General features: G+C 43.2%; 1 protein-coding gene across 1 annotated transcript in view; it reads left to right on the forward strand.

The window, feature by feature from the left end:
* Positions 1-1,373: 1,373 nt before the first annotated feature.
* Positions 1,374-22,905, forward strand: part of has2 (hyaluronan synthase 2) — a 29,267-nt gene continuing 7,735 nt past the window's right edge. The window contains exons 1-2 of the mRNA XM_063038320.1: positions 1,374-1,902; positions 12,503-13,129. Of these exons, the coding sequence (XP_062894390.1) occupies positions 12,503-13,129 (627 nt within the window). The 5' untranslated portion in view covers positions 1,374-1,902. The remainder of the gene's footprint in view (positions 1,903-12,502; positions 13,130-22,905) is intronic.

Genomic DNA, 22,905 nt, shown 5'->3' on the forward strand with positions numbered 1-22,905 from the left:
GGTGTCCCTCGACATGACGGTCGAATTCGGGTTGCGACGGCAGCAGCAGCTCTCCAGTGCAAATACCTGACATTATTATAAACCACAAAACGAACAGATTGTGTAAAATAAAAGCCATAACCAGGAGGTGTTCATGGCTTCATCGACCGTTCAATATGGCGAGGAGCACCAAAGAGCCCGTTTCTGTGCTGTTCCCTCGCACACCCAATATCCTCCGGCACAGGAGGCAGTTCGGCCCATCGTTCACGCCTAGCAACGGTCAGAGGCTCAACCGGCCCGTTATTTCTGTCCTGCGCCGTGCAACTACAGCCTGGCACTGAACTATTCGTGCCATCTGACAGCTCTGGTTTTGCTGCCGTTTGCGGAGCTCTGACATCGTGCTGTGTCCGGAGGTTCATATGCAGGAGACCGCCTGGGACGCCCTCTGTTGATCATTACAGAGGGAGTAGACACATATGAATGAATGGGTCTGGTCAGCCGCGCTCTACAATTAAAGTTGCAACGTATTTTCGATAGAGCCGTCCCCGTTAACAGAGCGGAGATGTAAACTTATATATTAAAAAAAAGTAAATGGCCTCAATCAAGTCCACAATGAGGGGGAAATAATCCTGCAGGGGTCCGGGGAAAGAGAAGGACAGTGGGATTATTATAACGCTCCTTCAAAGAGCCGGTATTGTCTTGAAGGACCGAACGGTGAAGAACTGTATGTGGTGGATGATTCCACCATGTGAGAGAGGTATCGCTGCCGTCAGACAGCCCCTCAGATACCAGTAGCCCAAGACAGAATTATAGAGGGTAGAAAGGCAGCCATTTGGCCCATCTCTCTATTCCGCTGAGTCTTGGTTGACAATCCGAAATACAGGTAGTTTAAAGACAGGTGATTTTAAGGTGCACACCTTTCTTTCAGGCACACAATACACAACGTACACTTATAAACTGAGAAGCGCACTTTCTCTCTCTCTCTCTCTCTCTCACACACACACACACACACACACACACACACACACACACACGCGCACACACACACACACACACACACACGTAGTCATATTCGGTTTCAGAGACACCTCTTTCTCTCTCTTACGGACAAAACGCGCGCACGTTGAGTCTTGGTCAGTGACAGCGGTAAAATATAAATGTTCCCCTGCTCAGAAATACGGCACGAACAGACTAAAAGTGTTAAAGAACATCCAGGTAGTAAGGTATCGGAAGGATTGGTTTCCAGGGAAGATTTGTACTCAGCTTGCCGGGTGGGCGGGTTTTAGAACCCCCCCTCCCCCCGAAACCCCATCGATTCACCGACCAAAAAAATGTTATAAAAGACGCGGAACTTCCTTTGGGCTGTACTAGTGTTAGAGAAAGTCAGTGCAGGGAAGAGGAGGGGACCAGAATAAAGAAGCCTATTAAGATTACGCACGGTTTAGTGGGAGGAAAGTAACTTTTGCGCAGAATTGGTTCACCCTGGCATTGATTTAATCTCTGGGCGCGCTAGAAACTAACTGTGAATGCATGCAAAGAAAAACGAATGCGAGTATTCTAAACATATTTAAGTTTTATTTATTTTGATAACAGACGCGTCCCAGGTTGATGCTGAAATAAATTTTCACCAGCTGGGGGAAATAATATTTAACCCTCTGCTACTGCGACTGAAGATTTGAACTGAAGTGAAAATTTGCAGAAGGTCTTGCTTTTTTTTCCCCCTGTGCGTGAGTTCTGCACAAATTCTATTCAGTATCTTTTGGGGACGTGTATGTGCCGGATGATCCAAGTGGCCCCCCGAGCACAAGATGAAGTATTGACTCTATCCTGAGACTTGAAGACCTCACACATACACAGACACAAACACGGGACAACTGTGCCTAACTCAAGAGCAAGACCACTTCAATCAGAGGATACAGCAAGGTGGGTGAACTGTTTTTTAATTACCCGACGGACGAGATTTTTTATTATTTGCAAAAGAAAACACTCCACTGATTTCCAGCATTTGCAGAATTTATTGCTTTGAATTTTGATTTGCTAACGGTTGATCGCAGCAACCTTTCTAATTCTTAGTGACCGCTTGGAAAGTGAAGGCGCCCGTGTGCAGGAGCCTGCTTGTTAAACCGTACAGCGTTGGTGTACGCGAAGGGTTAGGCCCGTGGCTGGGGTTGGGTTAGACAAATTTCTCCGCACACCCACTCAGCAAACATCTGGCAAATCCAGCATTAGTGAGGATGGAAGAGCTATAAACTTTTTTTTAAAAAAAAGGATAACTCACAGAGAGCTGCGAGCTACCGGTAGATTTCGAGAGTACGAACTTTTGGTTAAGTTTTAATGATCGGCTCTCTTGAAGTTTAATAGCATGCTAATTAACTACACCAGGGTTAAGTAAATGATGCAATTCAAACCATCCTTATTTTACCGCCGTACAGAAAACTGCCGAGGCTTAATTGGATTTGGAGGCGGGGTAGGACGTTGTTTCATTTGACAGTGTGGCTGTAGCTGCAAATTGTCCTGCAGGAGATCAGAAAAGCGAAGGCAAAACGGGTTGGTGCCAGACCTGCTTCCCTGAACCCTGTAAGTTTTACACAGAAGAGGGGAAACGGGCGCAGGGCATTTTCCACCCAGCACCTACTCCCCCATTGTGAAGCAACCTCGTGGCGATGCCGAGCAGGGGAAACGCCCCCCTCCTCCCTTCTTTTGTCGCGTCACAATCCCAACCCACGTCACGCCCAGCCACCTGATTGGCTGACTGCAGGGGGATTTCCCCTCGGGATTCGGGAGCCCCCGGGAGTGACGCGTGAACAAGCTCAGTGGCCTCCGTGATATGTGAAATGAGGTGGCCAGTTTAATGGGCATGGAATATGCCCAGTGACCAAAGATCTTGACATCCACTGAAGTTTGCTATCCATTGGACATTCCATTTTCTAGTCGACCAGACTGAATAATCCCACTGATTAAATATTGCTATTTTCAGAATTTTCCCAATTGACCTCGTACCAGCTGCCCAAAATCCCCATTTATTGCATAATTCTAACATTCTCAGCCTCTGAAGATTAAATATTCACGCCACTGACCCCACTTGCCTGGAATGGAAAACAACTACATTGCTCAGAAGAACTTGTTTCACGTATTCAGGCCTGGCGCTTTTTCATACCACTAGAATTGTAAATAAGAGTAAAACGAACAATACTACAGTTTACGTTAAACGGGAATGTTGGGAGGTCGTAGATTTGAAATAAGAACCATGCTTTTCTCTCCCAGACGCTGTATGACATGCTGGGTATTGAAAAAAAATTCTGCCCCTTTTTTATTGGATTTAAACACCACTTTTTAGTCATTTCTAATGGGGTGCATTAGTGTTGGCAGCGCTTAGGTCAGTTACTGGTAGGCTTTGAATGGACTGAATTCAACACGTCCAACTAGTTACCAACCCAGCCTTGTGAATCGACGGGCTTCTGAGGATTTGTCAAATGAATTATATTTGGCTTTGAATGCTTAAGGACTTTACAAAGAAAGTAGTGTTTCTCAAAAACCAGAGGGTGTGCAGACGTGGAACCCAACTCATTTAAAGATAGATGCAATCCAGTTTATCCAGTGTTTTTCCATTTGCGTTTTAGAATTCAGCAGTATTTTGAATCTTCCTTTGGCTTTCTCTGTTGGTTTAATCCTTGCTGAAGTTTTAAATGTTCCACTGGTTGGTCTGAAATGAATGATGAGACGTAATTATCACAGAACTGGGGTTGTGTAGTCTGGTCAATGCGTGCGGAGAATCCAGTGTTTAAATGTTTCCATCGACACCCCAAATACTAATGTTGCCTGGTGCCTTGCAATGGAGAGAAGACTATGGATCATTTTTGACTCAGTATAATGTTTGAACGCTATATTGAGTGGTTAGGAGTCAAACACAATGGCGCTGAAAATTAAAGTGCGGGACAGGAAGAGGCAATTGGAGCCAACTGGTGTTTATCCTCTTATGCAGACCCTCAATAATCCTGCTCTGATCCTTTATTCTTTCCTTCGCTCCAATCACAGACCCAACTCTTTAAATTGTCGACAATGTTCTCGGTTACAATCACCTGATTCCCAAGCTCTTTCCTTATTGGGAAATGAAATTACATGGGATCTGTAAAGTCGGAGACTATTTAGAAGTACGTTAAGGCTCAAGATATAGAGCCTTGATTGTTACATACACAGTTGCTGGGTTAGTTCAGTGAATCAGATCCAGATGTGACCCTTAACTTCCCATCTGCAGGGTGGGACTTTCAGCAGAGGCTGTGATTACGCCTCGCAGATGGCCCTGATTACCATCAGAGCTTGATTTGAGCATTATTAGAAAAGGATTTCTCTTGGCTCATACAAAAGAAGGAAGCTATAATCCAAGTTAGCCAAGTGGAAAGTGTGAGGAGTGTCTGCTGTCATTGTTCAAGACCAATCCTCGCATGTCACCAAGTCACTGAACCCTTAGGAATCAGCGCACCTTAGAAAGGCTTGGAGAGGAACGGCACCTTCCCCGGTATATTCGCGCTTGAGGACGTGTAAGGTGCTATACATCTGCAAGCTTTTCCATAGATTCCTGATGCCAAAAGGGCTGATTTAAAGAGAAAGTTTGGTGTTGACTATAAAGCTTTCATGGTATACCTAAAAATCCACAAACCAGGTTGTACACAGCAAGCTTCTTCCACAGACAGGAGCACGAAAGTATCAGATCATCGGCTTTTGTGGCTTGTAAAGGCGGGGGGGGGGGGCGCGGATGGGATGTAAATATGGGTCAGGGAATGCCTACAGTTTTGCTCCAAAGTGTTGCAAGTGTCATCAGAGAAGACCCTCCCACAAGTGCTCGAGTTCACGGATGTAATTTCTCCAGCTGAGCTGGTGTGGGACTTGAGCCCGCCACTTCTGGCACAAAGAGCATCGGCTCCATTTGAACCTCTGCACAGACTCCAAAGCCATTTCCTAATCACCATACCAATTACATTCTGCCCCATATTCAGCATACTGTGTGGTCAAAGCCAAATAACTACAACAAAATAATGGCAGACAGTGTTATTGGTTCAGAAGCCTGAGTTATTAATGCTGACCAAACATTACCGTTCTATTGCTTGTAAATCCAGGATTAGTGATCTAGGCAGCACTAGGGCCTTTCCCCCCAATAACTGATCATCGCATAACAAACACAAATTCCTGAAGAACTCGATCAGTCATATAGCATCTGCGGAATGAGAAACCACTTAATGTTGGGGTTCAGGTACCTTTCCTCATAGGATCAATGTGTCAACAGCAAGCAATAAATTCCCTGTATGCGTTGTGTCATTGAAATTAGAGGTTTACCAAACAAATGTGTGTGCTAGAGACATTATTTCATGTGGGAATGTTTGCCACTTTGACTTATGTTGTTACAGGACACTTTCTGGTTAACTACTTACATCAGGTCTGGTGATGATTGATCCTGAAACAGTGACCTTGTCATTTTAATAACCTTTCCTAACACACCAACATTTTAATACCAAGACTGTTAACTGAATTTTGTTAATGGGGTTTGTAAGTAGAGTCTTTTAAGATAACAATGTTCACAATAGCTCCACAGAGGACATGGCCTCCTCTTATTACTGCCATTGGGGAGGAGATACAAGAGTCTGAAGATCCACTCTCCATGATTCGGAAGCAGCGTCTTCCCATCCACCATCATATTTCTAAATGGTCCATAAGCCCGTGAACAATACCTCATTGTTCCTTTTGTTTTATGCACTATTTCTTTTTGTAATTTAAAGTAGTTTATCATGTCTTTGCACTATACTGCGCTGCAAATCGACGAATTTCATGTTATATATAAAAGATTCTGCAGAAGTTGTAAGTCCAGATCAACATGCACGAAATGCTGGAGGAACTCAGCAGGTGAGGCAGTACCTATGGAGAAGAATAGACATTCCACATTTCAGGCCAAGACCCCTCATCAGGAATGGGAAGATTTAATGTCATTAAAGTTAGTGATAATAAACTAGATTCTATTTCTGATTCTGAAACTGAACTATATTTATTTCTAGTTGCTGGTGAATGCAGCAACTTTTATGTGTGTTGCTTGAATTTCCAGCATCTGCAGAATTCCTGTTGTTTGTATATTTATTTCTGCTCTGTCAGATTTTGTACCGTGCTGACATGGAGTATATACATCCCTGCACTATCCTTGTATATACAAAACTGAGCTCATATCTCAGCTCATTTTTCCCTGCATCACCCAGCCCTTGAAGCCACATACTCTTGTTAAGTCGGGAGAACAGTAAATAATCACAAGTTATACTGATACTTTGATGATTTCTTCAATTGACTGAACTCTCAGTGTTCTTGGTTGGCTCCAAACTGAGTCATAGAGTCGTAAAGCAAACAGCATGGACTAGACCTTTCAGCTCGACCAGTCCCGGTGAATATGGTGCCCACACAACTAATTTCCTGTGATTGCCACATCTCTTTCTAAGCCCCAAGCCTCCTTTTACTTATCCAAGTCCATCTTAAATGACACTGTTGGATCCACCTCAACCACTTCATCTGGCAGTTTGTCCCTCAGATCCCTGTTCAGTCATTCCCTTCTCACCCTAAACTGATGCCTTCTAGTTTTGGACTTTTCCAGAAGCAAATCAGGCCCTATGTCCTACGACGTTGCACTGAATTAATTAAACCAATGACTTTTAATTAATCTAAACCCTTTTCCACACACATTTAAAATTCAAAGAAAATGTATTCAAGTACATACAGTATATGTCACCATATTTATTTTCTTGTGGGCAATCATTGTAAATACAAATAAACACAATAGAATCAACAAAAACACCACACACAGCAATGATGGACAAGCAACTGAAGAGCAAAGAATAACAAACTAAGCAAATACAGAAAGACAAGGCATAAATATTGAGAACATGAGTTGTAGAGTTCTTGAAAATGAGTCCATAGGTTGTGGGAATCAGTTCCACGTTGGGGCGAGTGAAGTTGAGTGAGGTTATCCACTCTGGTTCAAAAGCCTGACGGTTGAGGGGAAATAACTGTTTCTGAACTTGGTTGTGTGGGACTTGAGGTTCCTGTACCTCCGTTTTGACGACAGCAGCAAGAAGACAGCATGGCCTGCTCCTTGTAGATGTGTGCAATGGTGAGAAGAGCTTTACCTGTGATAAACTGAGCTATATCCATCTGGTATTTCCTTACCAGGCTGTGATGCAGCCAGTCAGTATATGCATCGCGCATCTGTAGAAGTTTTTCAAAGTTTTAGATGACATTCGGAATCTTTGCAAACTTCTAAGAAAGTAGAGGCGCTGCTGTGGATTCTTTGAAATGGCAGTTACATGCTGAAATGATAATACATTAACTATATATTCCTCCCTTTTCTACATATTGATGTGTCTGTCTAACAGTCCCTTAAATGTTCCTTTGCTCTCTGCCTTCACCATCCTAGCAGTGCATTCCTGGCTCCCATCACTCTCTGTGTAAAAACATCAACTTTGCACTTTTTCTCACATTAAAGACATGCCCTCTAGTACTCATGTCCTCAAGATACCACCTGTCTAATTTTACCTGCATAATTTGGTAAGTGTTTATCAAATGTTCCCTCAATCTCTGCCAGCCTTGGGTTGTCCAATGCTTCCTCACATCACATGTCCTCTAAATGATGTAGCGTCCTGGTAAACCAAACTGCATCCTCTCCAAAGCCTCCACATTCTTGAAATGAATACCATACTCTGGATGGGGCCTAAAGGCTGATTTATACTTGTGCGTATCAGCTTACGCCACAGCCTACACAAGTGGGCTACGCTGTTGTGAGCATTTATTCTTTTGCATTGGTGTGTCTGCGTCGCTCTGCAATTCGCACATGTCATGCATGCGCACACACCTGCCCATGCAGGGCTTCATGGTCATGGTAGTCTTTCTCGGAGTAAACAAGTTTAAAGTGAGCGTCTTTTTGTAAAAGCGAAATGTGTCCTCCATAATTTCGGAGGTCTGTAAAGCTTTATGGAAAGCATTGCAGCCAGAGTTCCTTCCTTGCCCTTCAGTTGCCCAATGGGAAGCTGTTGCAGCGTAGGAGGAAATACAATGCTACCAAGCAAACCAATCACAGTTGTTGCAGTCTGCGTTGCCGCGATGCGTAGTTACATTTTGGGAGAGGTGCGCGTTAGGCTACGGTGTAAGGATCCATGTAGGCACTGTGTAGGGTTTATGGCTATGCCGTTCCTATGGCGTCGATTTGATGCACAAATATAAATCAGCCTTAAGCAGAATTTTATAAAGCTGCAACATGAGTTTCTGGCTCTTGAGCTCAATGGCTCGACTAAAGAAGGCAAGCATACAATATGTCTGCTTTACCCCCCAGCCAACCTGTGCAGCCACTTTCAGGGAGAAATCAGCATTACGTTTCAAGTCACCTCTGAGTACTTGAGCCACCATAAAGAGCAGGACCATGGGCTGAGGGCTGGGGTGATTTTGTTTTTGGTCAACGTGGATAGATTAGGATAAAATGCAACCTTGCAAGCCATCACTATCTGTGATTCTATAAACCAAATCAGGAGATAAACGTTAGGAATTTGGTTCAAGATACTGGAATAATTAGTTATAGTCAAGGCATCCTCTTTCATTTGTTCCTTCACTTGGTAATCTCACAATTTAATATTAAATATAATTTTAGTTTGCTGATTCCTCTTTGTAAAGATTTGTCACCAAAGCTCATAAAAACAGTGTTTACTTGCCTGCTGTGTTGTGTTTTTCTCAGGAATATTTTGAAAGATCTTACTCACCTTTACTCACCACCTGAATGATTATTATTTTTTGGGTTATATCCTCGCTCAATAAGCAATGGAAAAACCAAGCCTTCTACACTGCAAACCTGGCATGGGGTATGATTAATATTCCCTCACTAACTGAGAGGTCAGGAGACAAGAGACTCACAGTCAGGAGTAATGCACTCCCATGCTCGCCACAAATAAGTGATTTTTCTTTAATCAACATATGTTGTAAATGGGCCAATGACTTGGAGCAGGGGTCTGCCTGCCAGATGAGGGCGATGACATTTCAACGTGAGCCTCCTCTAAGGCAGCAGATGAATAAACATACAGAATGGCCAAAGGAAAAATGAATAATGGTATGTTTGCCTAAACGTAGCTTCTGTTAAATAATTGAGACCTGTGTCCCTTTGATGGTGGGTGAGGTGAGGGGGTGGAGTCTGAAATATAAGCCCTTCTACGGCTCTGGCTACAGACTTCAGGAAGTCAAGTTAGTCATCTCATTAAACAAGGTTGACTTTGTTACTGATTATTTCAGGACAGAGTCTCCAACTCTATTGAATTAAAATAATCACGTTTCTCAACTCTGATCAATGGTTCACCAACAAATACCAACTGCAGGCGTCCCAAACTTGCAAAGTGGAAACTAACCTTCAGAGTTTGCCATCTGTTAATGAATGCATCTTCAGAGGGAGTGATAGAGAGATACATCACAGCAATGGGCTATCGGCCCACACTGTCTCAAATGGCCAACTATCCTGCAAATCGTATCTTAACCCACTTTATTCTTTCCACATTTTCATCAACTCACACGCCCCCCAGCCCTCCCCAATTCATAGAAACATAGAAATTAGGTGCAGGAGTAGGCCATTTGGCCCTTCGAGCCTGCACTGCCATTCAGTATGATCATGGCTGATCATCCAACTCAGAACCCTATACCTGCTTTCTCTCCAAACCCCCGATCCCTTTAGTCACAAGGGCCATATCTAACTCCCTCTTAAATATAGCCAATGAACTGGCCTCAACTGTTTCCTGTGGCAGAGAATTCCACAGATTCACCACTCTCTGTGTGAAGAAGTTTTTCCTAATCTCAGTCCTAAAAGGCCTTTATCCTTAAACTGTGACCCCTCATTCTGGACTTCCCCAACATTGGCAACAATCTTCCTGCATCTAGCCTGTCCAATCCCTTTAGGATTTTATACATTTCAATAAGATCCCCCCTCAATCTTCTAAATTCCAGCGAGTATAAGCCTAGTCGATCCAGTCTTTCATCATATGAAAGTCCTGCCATCTCAGGAATCAATCTGGTGATTCCAGTACAGATTTACACCGGCTAGTTAACCTACCAAGTCAGAACACAGAGAGGAAACCCTTGTGATGATAGGGAATAGACACAGCCGGTGCTGGAGGTCAGGACTCTACCCAGGCCACTGGAACTAGAGGCAGTGGGTCTACTGGCTGTACTGTACCACTGTGCTGCCCTGATTGTTAACCATGTTGGTCTTTGTGGGAACTTGCTGTGCCCACATTAACTCTCATGTTGTTATATCATATAGAATCTTAGAATCTGAGTAGCAGGCACTTCGGCCCATCATATCCATGCTTGCCACCCATTGTACCTTTTTCCTCTTGTCCCAGTCAAACCCACTGGGTCCGTAGCCTAAACCATCGTTAAATGCTGGGGAATCTGGCCAGGATTGAACCTGCAGTTATCAGGCAGGAGCTCTGCTAGTGGGTAAAACATTATCAGAACTTCACGGGCTATTACTGGGTGATTACCCTGGGAATGTGTACCTGGAGTTGAATTGCATTTGCATAAAACATTTGCCAGTTTAACGTTAAAGCATTTTTGAAGAGGAAAAGGCCGAGCGTAAGCCAACAGAAAGAACACTGTCTCTTGAAAGGTAACATAAATAGAGACAAATGGAAAAGCAAACATTACAGCACGAAACACAGGCCAAGGCCCAATAAATATAGGCAGCTAGACATGAGCAAGGCAAGAGTAGCATGCCTGCTGGCTCTCCCCTTCAGTACACAGACTCGGGGAGGGAAAAAATAACATTTAGGTCTTCCGACATCATTCAGTGCTCATGAGCAGTTTGCTGTTAGGATCCAGATTTAACTCATGTGTTGGTGAACATTTGCACTTTCAAATCACAGCATCAGCTAAGTCAAAATGTAACAATTGCATCAGGCCATTCAGCCTTCCAACTTGGTCTATCATTCCGTTACATTGTGCTGCAGCAGTATAGTGCAAAGACATACAATTGCTATCATTTCTAAAATTTAAAAAATAGTGCAAAGAGAAAGGAAATAACAAGGTAGTGTTCATTGGTTCATAAACCGTTCAAAGATTCTTTGGAAAAGGGGAACAAAGTGGTTTCTGAATCATTGAGTGTAGGTCATCAGATTCTTGTACCCCCTCCTCAATGATAGTGATGAGAAATGAGCATGTCACAGACGGTGAGGGTTCTTAGCAATGAACACCATGTTCTTAATGCACCACTTTGTAAAGGTGCCCTCAAATTGTGCGGAGGGAGTCTCCGCAGTGGAGTAGGCTGAGGCTACAACCTTCTGCGGCCTCTTGCAACCCTGTGTCATAGGACCTCCATACCAAGCTGTGATGCAACCAGTGAGACTGCTCTCCTCTGTACATGTGCAGAAATCTGTAAGAGTCTTTGGTGACGTACCAAATGCCCTCATATTATATTCTACTGTGACTTCTTTGTGATTGCATCAACATAGAGCAGTACAACACAGGAGCAGGCCATTCGGCCCACAAATTCTATGCTGACCATGGTGCTTATTTAAACTATTGGTAATTAGCTTATTATTGTCAGATATACTGAGATAGAGTGATAAACTCTATTTTGCAACCATCCATACAGATCACTTCATAACATTGGTACACTGTAAAGGGTAAAGTAGCAACATTCCCTCATCGGTAACCTTTAATGCTCTTGCCTGTTAAAAGACTTAAATTTAGAAATTCTTAACTCATAGGTGGGCTACAGTCACAGAGGATTTTTTAAGGGAAAGAGCTACAAATTCACCCCACCCTTTGTGTAACAAGGCCCCACTAAAGGTGAAACCCTCCCATTAAGGTTTTATACCATTGTTCCTCTCACTAGAACACAGATGTCCACAATCCACGGAGTTATTGATGAACGGTTCCTGCCCAGCCCCAGAGAGAACAACCTCTCTACGGACTGCTGCCATATTTTAATTCCCTGTATCTACTTGTTGGAAAATGACAAATGATGGTGTCAGTGGAGAGGACAAAGTGAGAGAGTGAAAGGGAGGTAGGAAGGAGAAGGGGAGTAAGACGGGGGGGAGGAGGGAGAGAATGGGAAAGGGTGTAGGAGAGAGGGTGGTTGAGAGATCAGAAGGGAAAAGATTGTGAGAGAGAGAGAGAGAGAGAGAGAGAGAGAGGGTGGAAAGGAGTGAGGGGAAAGTGAGAGTGGTGGAGTAGCAGAGTTGGGTAAAAATAAAGGGAGGTGTAAAATTAGAATGAAGAGAGAGAGAGTGAGAAGCGAGGTTTTAGAAAGAGGAGGGAGGGAGATTGTGGTGCAGGGAGCCCTACTGGAGTGGCTGGGGACAAGGTTTGTTATTGCAGCTAAAAGTGACTCTAGTCAAGCAAAACTAGATGACCTTGGGCCAATTAACCACTTCTAGCAAAATTTATCCCTCATGACGAGAAAATTTTATCAATAATTTGTTACTTTCTAGAAATTAAAACTCTTCTCTCTCTGACCTTACAGATGCGCTGCAAAAGCCTCTCCTCCATCCTGCGGATAGTGGGGACCACCTTGTTTGGCCTGGCTCTTCTGGTGGGTATCGCAGCTGCTTATATCGTAGGTTATCAATTCATAGCCACGGACAATTACTACTTTTCCTTCGGACTATATGGAGCTATCTTAGCCCTCCACCTCCTTATTCAAAGCTTCTTTGCGTTCTTGGAGCACCGGAAGATGAAGCGGTCACTGGAGACCCCCATCAAACTGAACAAGACAGTGGCCCTGTGCATTGCTGCCTACCAGGAGGACCCTGACTACCTGAGGAAGTGCTTACTCTCCGTCAAAAGGTTGTCCTACCCGGGAATGAGCGTGATCATGGTCATTGATGGGAACAGCGAGGACGACCGCTACATGATGGAGATATTCAGCGAGGTGATGGGAAGGGACAGCTCTGCCAGCTACCTGTGGAAGAGCAACTTCCACGAGCGGGGACCAGAGGAGAGCGAGGAGTCACACAGGGAGAGCATGCAGTACCTCACGAGGCTGATCAGATCCAACAAGAGTGTCTGCGTGATGCAGAAGTGGGGAGGCAAGCGAGAAGTTATGTACACTGCGTTCAAGGCACTGGGTCGGACTGTGGATTATGTACAAGTAAGGCTATTGACCTTGGAAATGGTTCTGATCAACTTGTGTGACTGTGAAAGAACTCAATGTGAAATGTAGCAGACATTCTTTGCCCATTGCTCCAGTAAACCCTCCCATATTTGTTAGGTGAATGTTATAATGTAGAGCTTTATACAAGGGTACTATAACACACCATTTTACTACAATAGCAAACACAAGAGATTCTGCAGATGCTGGAAATCCAGAACAACACACATTAGATGCTGGAGGAACTCGGCATGTCAGGCACCGTCTTTGGAGAGGAATAGCCAAGTCAGTAATCTGCAGCAAGACCCTTCATCGGGACTAGAAAGGAAGGGAGAAGAAGCCTGCATAAGAAGGTGGGGGGAGGGGAAAAGGAGTACAAGCTGCAAGGGGATAGGTGAATCCAGGTGGGTGGGGGAGGGAGGATGAAATGGAGGGCTGGGAGATGATAGGTGGAAGAGGTGAAGGGCAGGAGAAGAAGAAATCTGATAGGAGAGGAGAGTGAATCATGGGAGAAATGGGAGGAGGGGCGCCAGCCGGGGGTGATGGGCAGGTGAGGAGAAGAGGAGGGGTAAGAGGGGAGTCGGAATGGTGAATGGAAAAAGATAAGGGGGAGGAGGGAGAAATTAGCTGAGGAAATAAGAGAAATCAAAGTTCATGCTGTCAGGTTGGAGGCTACCCAGAAGTATGAGACACTAATAGGACTAGTGTATTGTTATGCAGTATCCTGCATAGTCATAGAGTAATTCATACAGTGAGGGGACAGGTCCTTCAGCCGATTGTATCCATACCAACCATCAACCACCCATTTACACTATTCCCATTCTGTACAAACTCCCATCAAATCCCCACACTCTTAACATGACGTCAGACAATTAACCTACCAACCCTCGTCTTTGGGATGTAGGGGGAAACTAGAGCATCTGGGGAATCCCAAGTGGTCATGGAGAACGTGCCGACAGGACCAGTGGTCGGGATTGAACCTGGCTCGCTGGTGCTGGGACGTTGTGGCTCCACCAGCTGTGCCACTCTGCATTCAAGGAAATTCTGCTGATGAGAAAAAAGATTATAATCTCCAACTGAGAGCAGGTGATTTTGAAGGAACTGGAGATATTTTAATTTAGTTTGAACATATTTTAAGAGAAGAGGACAGCATTTATGTTTCATCCCTCCTCCTTGACTTCCAGGAAACCATCTCAGAAAAGTAATCTGCCAAGCCCCTGAGATGGGTTTGGTTTCCCACAAGAAGCTGTGCTGGTAGCCAGCACTGGCCAGAGGAGTCTCACGCTTGCTAATACTTAGCACTGATTGGAAGGATGGAGTTTAGCCTATTTGCAGAGTGATGATTAACCTGGCGTTACAGAGTAGTTACAAGATCCTCTCAGCCAGTGGTTCAAATAGTGCAGCATTGAAATGAATGAATGAGTCTAGACATCATGTCACAGGGAGGGTCAAAACAAAGCCTTGAGCTTTCTGCCACCTTCTCTCCATCCTGCACTTGTTCACCAGGAGATGCTGGAGGAGAACAGGAGGGTAAAGCAAAGCTGGTCTTCAGCCCCTGTAGTCTGTGGGACTGCAGCAGCAGAGCCCCGTAAACTCAGTGGAAGTATAGTCACTATGGCACCGTCACCATAAATGAATTTAGCTGAAAGAATTTTGTTTTGATGTAATAGCTTCTTAGGTCATAAGATATTGGAGCAGGATTAGGCTGTTTGGCTCATTGAGTTTCCTCCCCCCATTCAACCAAGGCTTTTCAACCCCATTCTCCTGCCTTCTTCCTGTCACCCTGAACTCCCTTACCAATCAAGAACCTACAGTCTCTACTTAAAGTACATTCAATGGTTTGGCCTCCACAGCCCTCTGTGGCAATAAAATCTTCAGATTAATTATCCTCCAGCTGAAGAAAATCCTCTTTATCTCAGGTCTAAAGGGATGTCCCTTTATTCTGAGACTGTGCTGTCAGATCCTAGACTCTCCAACCAATGGAAAGAACATCTTCATGTCCACTCTCTCCTGGCCTTTCAGTATCTGGTAGGTTTCAATGAGATACTCCCTCACCCTTTAGACCTCTTGAGTGCAGGTCCACAGCCATCAAGCATTCCTCATTATCAGGAAGAATTCCAATATTGTTAAGTATTATGGTGCATTTACAGGTTACTTAAGTCAATTGCTCCATGCTGCTTCATGCAAGTCTCCCCTCTCACCCCTCCCCATCTCACAACTGTAGATACTGAAAATGGACCCTATTATTAAGGAGGCTGTGCTGGCCCTGGAGGTTCAAATGAATAATCCCAAGAATGAAATGTGTAACGTATGAGGAGCATTTAATGTTTCTTGGTCTGTACCCTAGGACGTCCCTTTAGAACTGAGGAGGAATTTCTTCAGCTGGTGAGTGATGAATTTGTGGAGGCCAAGTCATTGTGTGTATGTAAGACAGGGGATGATAGGTCATTGACTGGTAAGGGGTTAAGGGTTACCAGGAGAAAGTGGGAGAATTGGGTTAAAATAGCGTTATCCATGATGGAGTAGGCCCAGTGGGCCAAATATCCTAATTCTTCTATATCTTATGAAAGCACAAAATAACAACAAAAAATGCTGGAAACACTTCAGCAGGTCAGTCATCTGTCAAGAGAAAAAGCAAGTTAATGTTTTAGGTCGAAGATCCTTCTTTGGAACTGAAAAGGAAAACGTTGGTTTTGTTACCGGGAGGGTGGGGAAGGGATGGGGAGGACAAAGGAAATACCTCTGGTAGGCGAGACCCAGGGAGCCATGGGAATAAAGTGTTGATGAAGTTATCTGGTTGATAGGTTAATGAGTGTAACCACAGAGATAGGAAAGCAAGGAGCATGTAACAACTGTGAGGTGCTGTTCAGAGTCATAGCAGATCAGCCAGTGTGTGTGGAAAGATGGATGAATTGGCCACCACTGAGGCAATCAGACAAATCAAGTTACCTGAAACTGTTGCATTCAATCTCCTTTAAGTTATGCAGGCTCCCGTGTGCCCACTCAGAAGGTGAGGTGTTCTTCCTCAAGCTTATCAGAATCAGGTTAAATATCACCGGCATATGTTGTGAAATTTGTTAACTTCATCGCATTTGCTGGTGATATTAAACCTGATTCTGATCGACACCTCACCTTCTGAGTGGGCCTCCGTGTAACAGTGCAGGGGGTCACAGAGAGGTGGGAGTGGGGGATAGGATTAAAGTGGCAGACAACAAGAAACTCAAGGTTGCCCTGCGGACAAAATGCAGCCATATGTGTAACCTTGGTTGGGCCGCAGTTCTAGTCATCTCATTTCAGGAAGGATGTGGAGGCCTTGGAAAGGGTGTAGAAGAGGGCAATGTCTTAATGAGGGTGTGGGAGCAGAGGGACCCACTGCAAGAGGCAGGGTGAATTGAGGAGATGTTAACAAAATATAACCTTGGGCTAGATTAATGGCACAGAGTTTCAATGCTGGGGCGACCTGCTGAATCTTCACAAAACATTAGTCTGACCACAGCTGAAGTGCTCAGTTCTGGCCAGCTTTTCACTGGAAGGATGTGAAGGCATTAGAGAAGGCCCTGAAAACATCTATAGTCTGGCAAGCAGAAACTACAGTTATTCGAAAGGATCAGAGAAGCTGGAACTGTTCTCATCGTAGGCACATAGCATCATATAAGCGGCATTCACAGGAGAAGCATAAATTAAACACAATTTTAATAAGAAAACAGAATTAGAACAAAGAACAGACTTTTGTAGTGCAAAGTGGTCAAATTTGTCATGGTGTTGCTATACTGAGGTAGTGATTAGGATTGTGTGGGTTGGTCAAAAAACTGATTGGTTGAAGGGAAGCAGCTGTTCTTGAACCTGGTAGTGTGAGACTTCAGGCTGCTTTACCCCTTATCTGCTGAAGCTGTGAGAAGGTGGTATGGCCCAGATGGTAGAAATCATTGATGATGGATGTTGCTGTCTTGAGGCAGTGCCTGGTGTAGATACCACCGATGGTGGGGAGAGATTTGCCCGTGAAGTATTGGGCTGAGCCCACTACTGTCTGTAGCTTCTTGGGTTCCTCAACATTCGAACTGCCGTACCAGACCAGGATGCGGCCTGTTAGGATACTCTCAGTGGTACATTTCTAAAAATAGCTGTAGAGTAGAAAGATGCAGGAGTAGGCCATTCAGCCCATTAATCTTCTCTCTCATTCATTAAGATCATGTCTGACCCATCAGTACCCCGCCTATTGCCTAGAGGCCTTGACTCCCTTGCAGACCACAAATCCGCCCGAATTCAGTAATGGCACAGGGAGCAAAACCTCCTCTAGTCAGTGGATCACCCCTTGCTCCCCTTTATCCCACTTCCCACACAAGGGAAAAAAATCCTCCCTGCCTCCTTCAAGAATCTTTTATATTTCAATAATGTCACCCACTAAATGGTGGTGCCATAGCACAGTGATTTACAGTACAGGCGACCCGCATTCATTACCTGCCGCTATCCGTAAGGAGTTTGTATGTGATGGCGCGTTTTTCCTCTGGGTGCTCCAGTATCCTCCCATAGCCCAAGGTAGGTTAATTGTCATTATAAACCATCTCGTGATTAGGCTGGGCTTAAATCTGGGGGATTGCTGGGTGACGTGGCTCAAAGGAGCCATTCTGTGCTATATCTCATTAAAAAAATAAAAATAGTAAATAGATTATTAAATAATTCTTCTGGACCCACTAACGCATGTTAAATCTAAAATGTGTGAGTCCTGGATGTTCTCACTTGTCAAAGAGAGCTTTGTATTGTTACCTGTAAGATTTATCTAGTGTCCAGGCAGCTTCAGACTAAACGCAGGAGGTCAAATCCTTCATGAAGTGCACTGATCCATAAGAAATAGATGTTGGGTTCTCCAAACATTGCCTTGATATATACGTAGTCAAGATCTCATTGCTCAGCTTGAGTCAAAGCAAAGGCTGTCTGATCATAAATAGACTAATACAAATCTAGTTGATCTACACAATGGAGACAAGTGTGGGAGACAGGGCCTTTGATGTAGCAATTTGATTCTTCCTCAGTAAATGTGTTCCAGATTGATCCTTTCAGCAACTAATGGGAGAAGGAAAATATATCTATCTGCAGTGAGGGTGAAAGAAATTTGTGGTAAATGGCTTTCAGATTGTAATAAATCTGTGAAGCTGTTTGCAGTTTGCAGGAGGAACAATAGAGAGCCTACATTAGTGACCCTTCGGTTGACGAATTCAACTGCTTTATTCAGCAGCTCCCCACCAAGCAGAGACCCAATGTGTCAGGATATGCTATAGAGTAGGAACGTTCCAGGCCGTGGTTCCCCGGGCAGGCAGCAGCAGCGAGGACTCAGAGGCATGGGTGATCATCACTGGGTTGTGATTTTTGCCAAAAATGTGAATTTCACAATGCCGGGCATTAACCACACTGAGCAGATTATCTAATCTTTAACCCTGGAATTTAGAGCACCAGCTCTCCCACCCCAGGGTCTAAATAAGTCTCTTCCTACCCACACTTCCAGTGTCTGTCTCCTTCCTCTTTCCACTCGCAGTCTCCTTCCCCTCTTCATTCTTTTTTTTAAATTTTTTATTTTTATTTGGATGAGGAATTCACAAGTATCATGTACTTTTTTCACATGTATAACCTTTTCCTTTTTTTATATGTATAAAACTATAATCATTTATACATTCTTAAGTACACATTGAGATGATATAAAAAGAAATTAGACACTTAAATAGATAATTATGTACAGTTGAAATTCTAATCTGGTATTAGTTGTTCAGAAAAATAGTAATAATAGTGGATTATTAGTAGTTTCCATATATCTCTTCTGGACCATTTCTTCTGGTCCAAAATGTTGTATGTAAGCCTATGTAAGAACCATTGTAGGTGTTTATATCCTAACTTGTTCATGCTTGCTCCTGCCCCAAAACATAATTATCCAACCCCTATGTACTTATTTACTTAATTTTATCATTTTTTTTATCCCTTTCCCAAATCTTTTCCTTTACTTGTATTAATTCTCTATTTTCCAAAAAAAAACAAAAACAGTAAACATTTAGACCAGGGGTTAGCAATATTACTGTGTTGATGAGAAGAGCAGTATAAATCATTAGGGGAGTCATCTAAAGTCTGCTCGCATTGGGGTTATATATTCAATCCATTTATTCCAGATTTGATAATTTTTTTCTTCTTAAATTCTCAGGGAGTAAGTCAACTTTTCCATTTTAAATATTTCCAAGATGATTTTGTGCCAATTTTCTAATGTAGGTGGCATTGGATTTAGCCACTTTCTAGTGATTGATTTCTCACTTGCCGCTAAAAGGGCCTGCAGCAACTTTCTATCTTCCTTCTGTTCAAGAAATAATACATGCCCCAAATAGAGTGTCTCAAAGTTCAGAGGTATCTGGGTCATAAGTACCTTAACTCATGTTCTATGAATACCTTTCCAATATAAACTTAATTTAGGGCAATCCCAGAAAATATGGAAATGATTTGCCTCCTTGGAGCCGCACCTTCTCCAACATGTCACGTTTGTGTCTTTATATTTTTCCTGATATGGGGTCTTGAAGTATCTTATAATATTTTTCCAACAATGTTCTCTCCAAGTCAAAGAATTAGTCGAAGACCACTGAAAGCTGCATATCTTCCCCCAAGCCTCCTCTGAAAGTACCAACCCCGCTTCTTTCTCCCACTTCTCTTTAATATACAATGTGTTTACATTTTTAGCATGGGGGAGTGCATTATATAATCGAGAAACTGATTTACTAGGTATTGAACTGCAAGCCGAATTCAGAATCTTGAAAAATTCTAATTCTACTGTTGATAGGTCTGTATATCTACAACTCTGGTTAACATGGTTTCGTACTTGAAGGTACCTAAAAAAGTCATTATGTTCTAGGCCATGTTTGTCCTGCAGGATTTGGAAACTTTGTAATACTCTTTTATGTATAAATGAGAGGTAGGTTGTAAGACCTTTCTTTATCCATAGTTCAAATCTTTTATCTCCTCTGTTGGGATGAATTTGGTATCATATGCACACCATCTGAAGAGTTTTAACATATTCCACATGAATTAACCACCTTCTGCCATACTTTTAATGCAAGATTTATCCAACTGTTTTTAAACTTTTCCAATTGGGCCATCAATCCTTTGTCAGCTATTGAGGCCTGTAGAGGAAAACTGTCAACCAATCCAAATTCTATTTCCTTCCATCCAGCCTTATATTCCCTATTACACCAATATAACAGAGGGGTTATCTGTGAAGCATAAAAAAAATTTCTCAAGCAAGGAAGCACCATACCTCCTCCTTCCTTCCCTAACTGTAAGGTGTTATATCGAATTCTAGGTTTCTTTCCTTGCCAAATGAAGCGGGAAATCCATTTGTCCCATTCCCTGAGTTGATTATCATCCACCTGCACAGGTAAAGTACGGAAAAGATACAGTAACCGAGGAAGAATAATCATTTTTATAGTATTTATCCTTGAATTTAAACTTAAAAAGGGGATAAGATTCCATCTATGCATATCTGCTTTTATCTCTGAGATTAATGGCCCATAATTTACCTGTGACAGCATTGAAAGATCCTTCGGCAGGGTTATTCCTAAATATTTTAATGATTTAGCTTCCCACTTAAGATCATATGTATCCTGCAATTTTTTGCATGGTGTATAATTTAGGGACATAACCTGCGCTTTCTTTACATTTATTTTATAACCCGATATTTTCCCAAAGTCATCCAACAGTGTAAACAATCCTATAAATGATTTTTCTGGTTCACTCAGATAGACTAAAACATCATCTGCGAATAACGCCACTTTCTGTTCAATCCCTTCCACCTTGACACCTTTTACGATTTCGCTCTGTCTTATTAGTTGGGCAAGCGGTTCAATATATAGCGCAGAAATGAGAGGAGAAATTGTGCATCCCTGTCTAGTACCTCTCTCTAAAATAAAGGAGTCAGAGAGGTCCCCATTTATCTTAATTCGAGCTGTAGGGCTGTCATATAGAGTCTGAATTACTTTAAAAAACTTTTCTTGAAAGCCGAATCTTCCTAACACTCTGTATAGGAATGCCCAACTAACCGAAACAAAAGCTTTCTCAGTGTCTAATCCTACTACCATTGTCTCTGTCTCATTCTTATTAACCTGTTCTAATATGTGTAGAGTTCTTCCCCTCTTCATTCATGGTCTCCTTCCCTTTTCCCTCCCCATTTCCCACCTCTGTCACCATATAACCATATAACAATTACAGCACGGAAACAGGCCATCTCGGCCCTTCTAGTCCATGCCGAACTCTCACCCTATCCTATTCTCACCGACCTGCACTCAGCCCATAACCCTCCATTCCTTTCCTGTCCATATATCTATCCAATTTAACTTTAAACGACAACATAGAACCTGCTTCAACCACTTCTGCTGGAAGCTCATTCCGCACAGCTACCACTCTGAGTAGAGAAGTTCCCCCTCATGTTACCCCTAAACTTTTGTCTTCTAATTCCCAACCTATGTCCTCTTGTTTGAATCTTCCCCACTCTCAATGGAAAAAGTCTAACCACGTCAACTCTATCAATCCCCCTCATAATTTTAAACACCTCTATCAAGTCCCCCTTCAACCTTCTACACTCCAAAGAATAAAGACCTATCTTGTTCAACCTTTCTCTGTAACTTAGGAGATGAAACCCAGGCAACATTTTAGTAAACCTCCTCTGTACTCTCTCAATTTTATTGACATCCTTCCTATAATTTGGTGACCAGAACTGTACACAATACTCCAAATTTGGCCTTACCAATGCCTTATAGAAATTCAACATTACATCCCAACTCCTATACTCAATGCTCTGATTAATAAAGGCCAGCAAACCAAAAGCTTTCTTCACCACCCTATCCACATGAGATTCCACCTTCAGGGAACTATGCACCATTATTCCTAGATCCCTCTGTTCTAAAGCATTCTTTAATGCCCTACCATTTACCATGTATGTCCTTTTTGATTAGTTCTACCAAAATGTAGCACGTCACATTTTTCAGCATTAAACTCCATCTGCCATCTTTCAGCCCACTCTTCAAGCTGTCCTAAATTTCTTTGCAAGTTTTGAAAACCTACCTCATCATCCACAACACCACCTATCTTAGTATCATCTGCATACTTACTAATCCAATTTACCACCCCATCAAGGTCACTCTCCCCTCCTCCCAGTATCTCTCTCCTTCCTCACTCTGGGTCTCACTTCCCCTCCCCTCTCCCCCCTATTCCTAGTTTCTCCCCCTTTCCTCTCCTCAATCCTGAACTCTGTCCCCTCCTTCTCCCCAGACCCAGAATCTCGCCTTTCTGCTCCTAGTCCTGGTCTCCCCCTTCCCTCTTCCCTCTCCCAGTCTTTCTCCTTTTGTCTCCCCACTGCCTGTCTCTCTTCTCTCCCTCTTCCAATGTGTCTCCCTACAGCTCTCCCCACTCCCAAGTCTCTCTCTCCTTCCTCTTGGAGTCTTTTGTAGTAATTAGAAATATTAATACGACTAATTTGTCATATTTTGTATTGTCCTTAACTCAGGTGAAATCTTCTGAAGTTGATCCCACAGTTCTGGTGAGACAATGATTGACACCAGACAGGACAGCACTGTAGGACAATTTGTAAATAAATGGAGAAATAAATGCTTTGTTGTTTAAATTATAAAATCATTTTTCATCAGGTCATCTTCCAATGCCTATTAAATCAAAGCCACAGAGTCATAGAGCAGAGAAACAGGTCCTTAAGCCCATAGAGTTCATAGCAGATTTCAATCAATTGCCAATCCTGCCCT

The sequence above is a fragment of the Mobula hypostoma genome, chromosome 1 (genome assembly GCF_963921235.1).
Source record: "Mobula hypostoma chromosome 1, sMobHyp1.1, whole genome shotgun sequence".
Lineage (NCBI taxonomy): Eukaryota > Metazoa > Chordata > Chondrichthyes > Myliobatiformes > Myliobatidae > Mobula > Mobula hypostoma.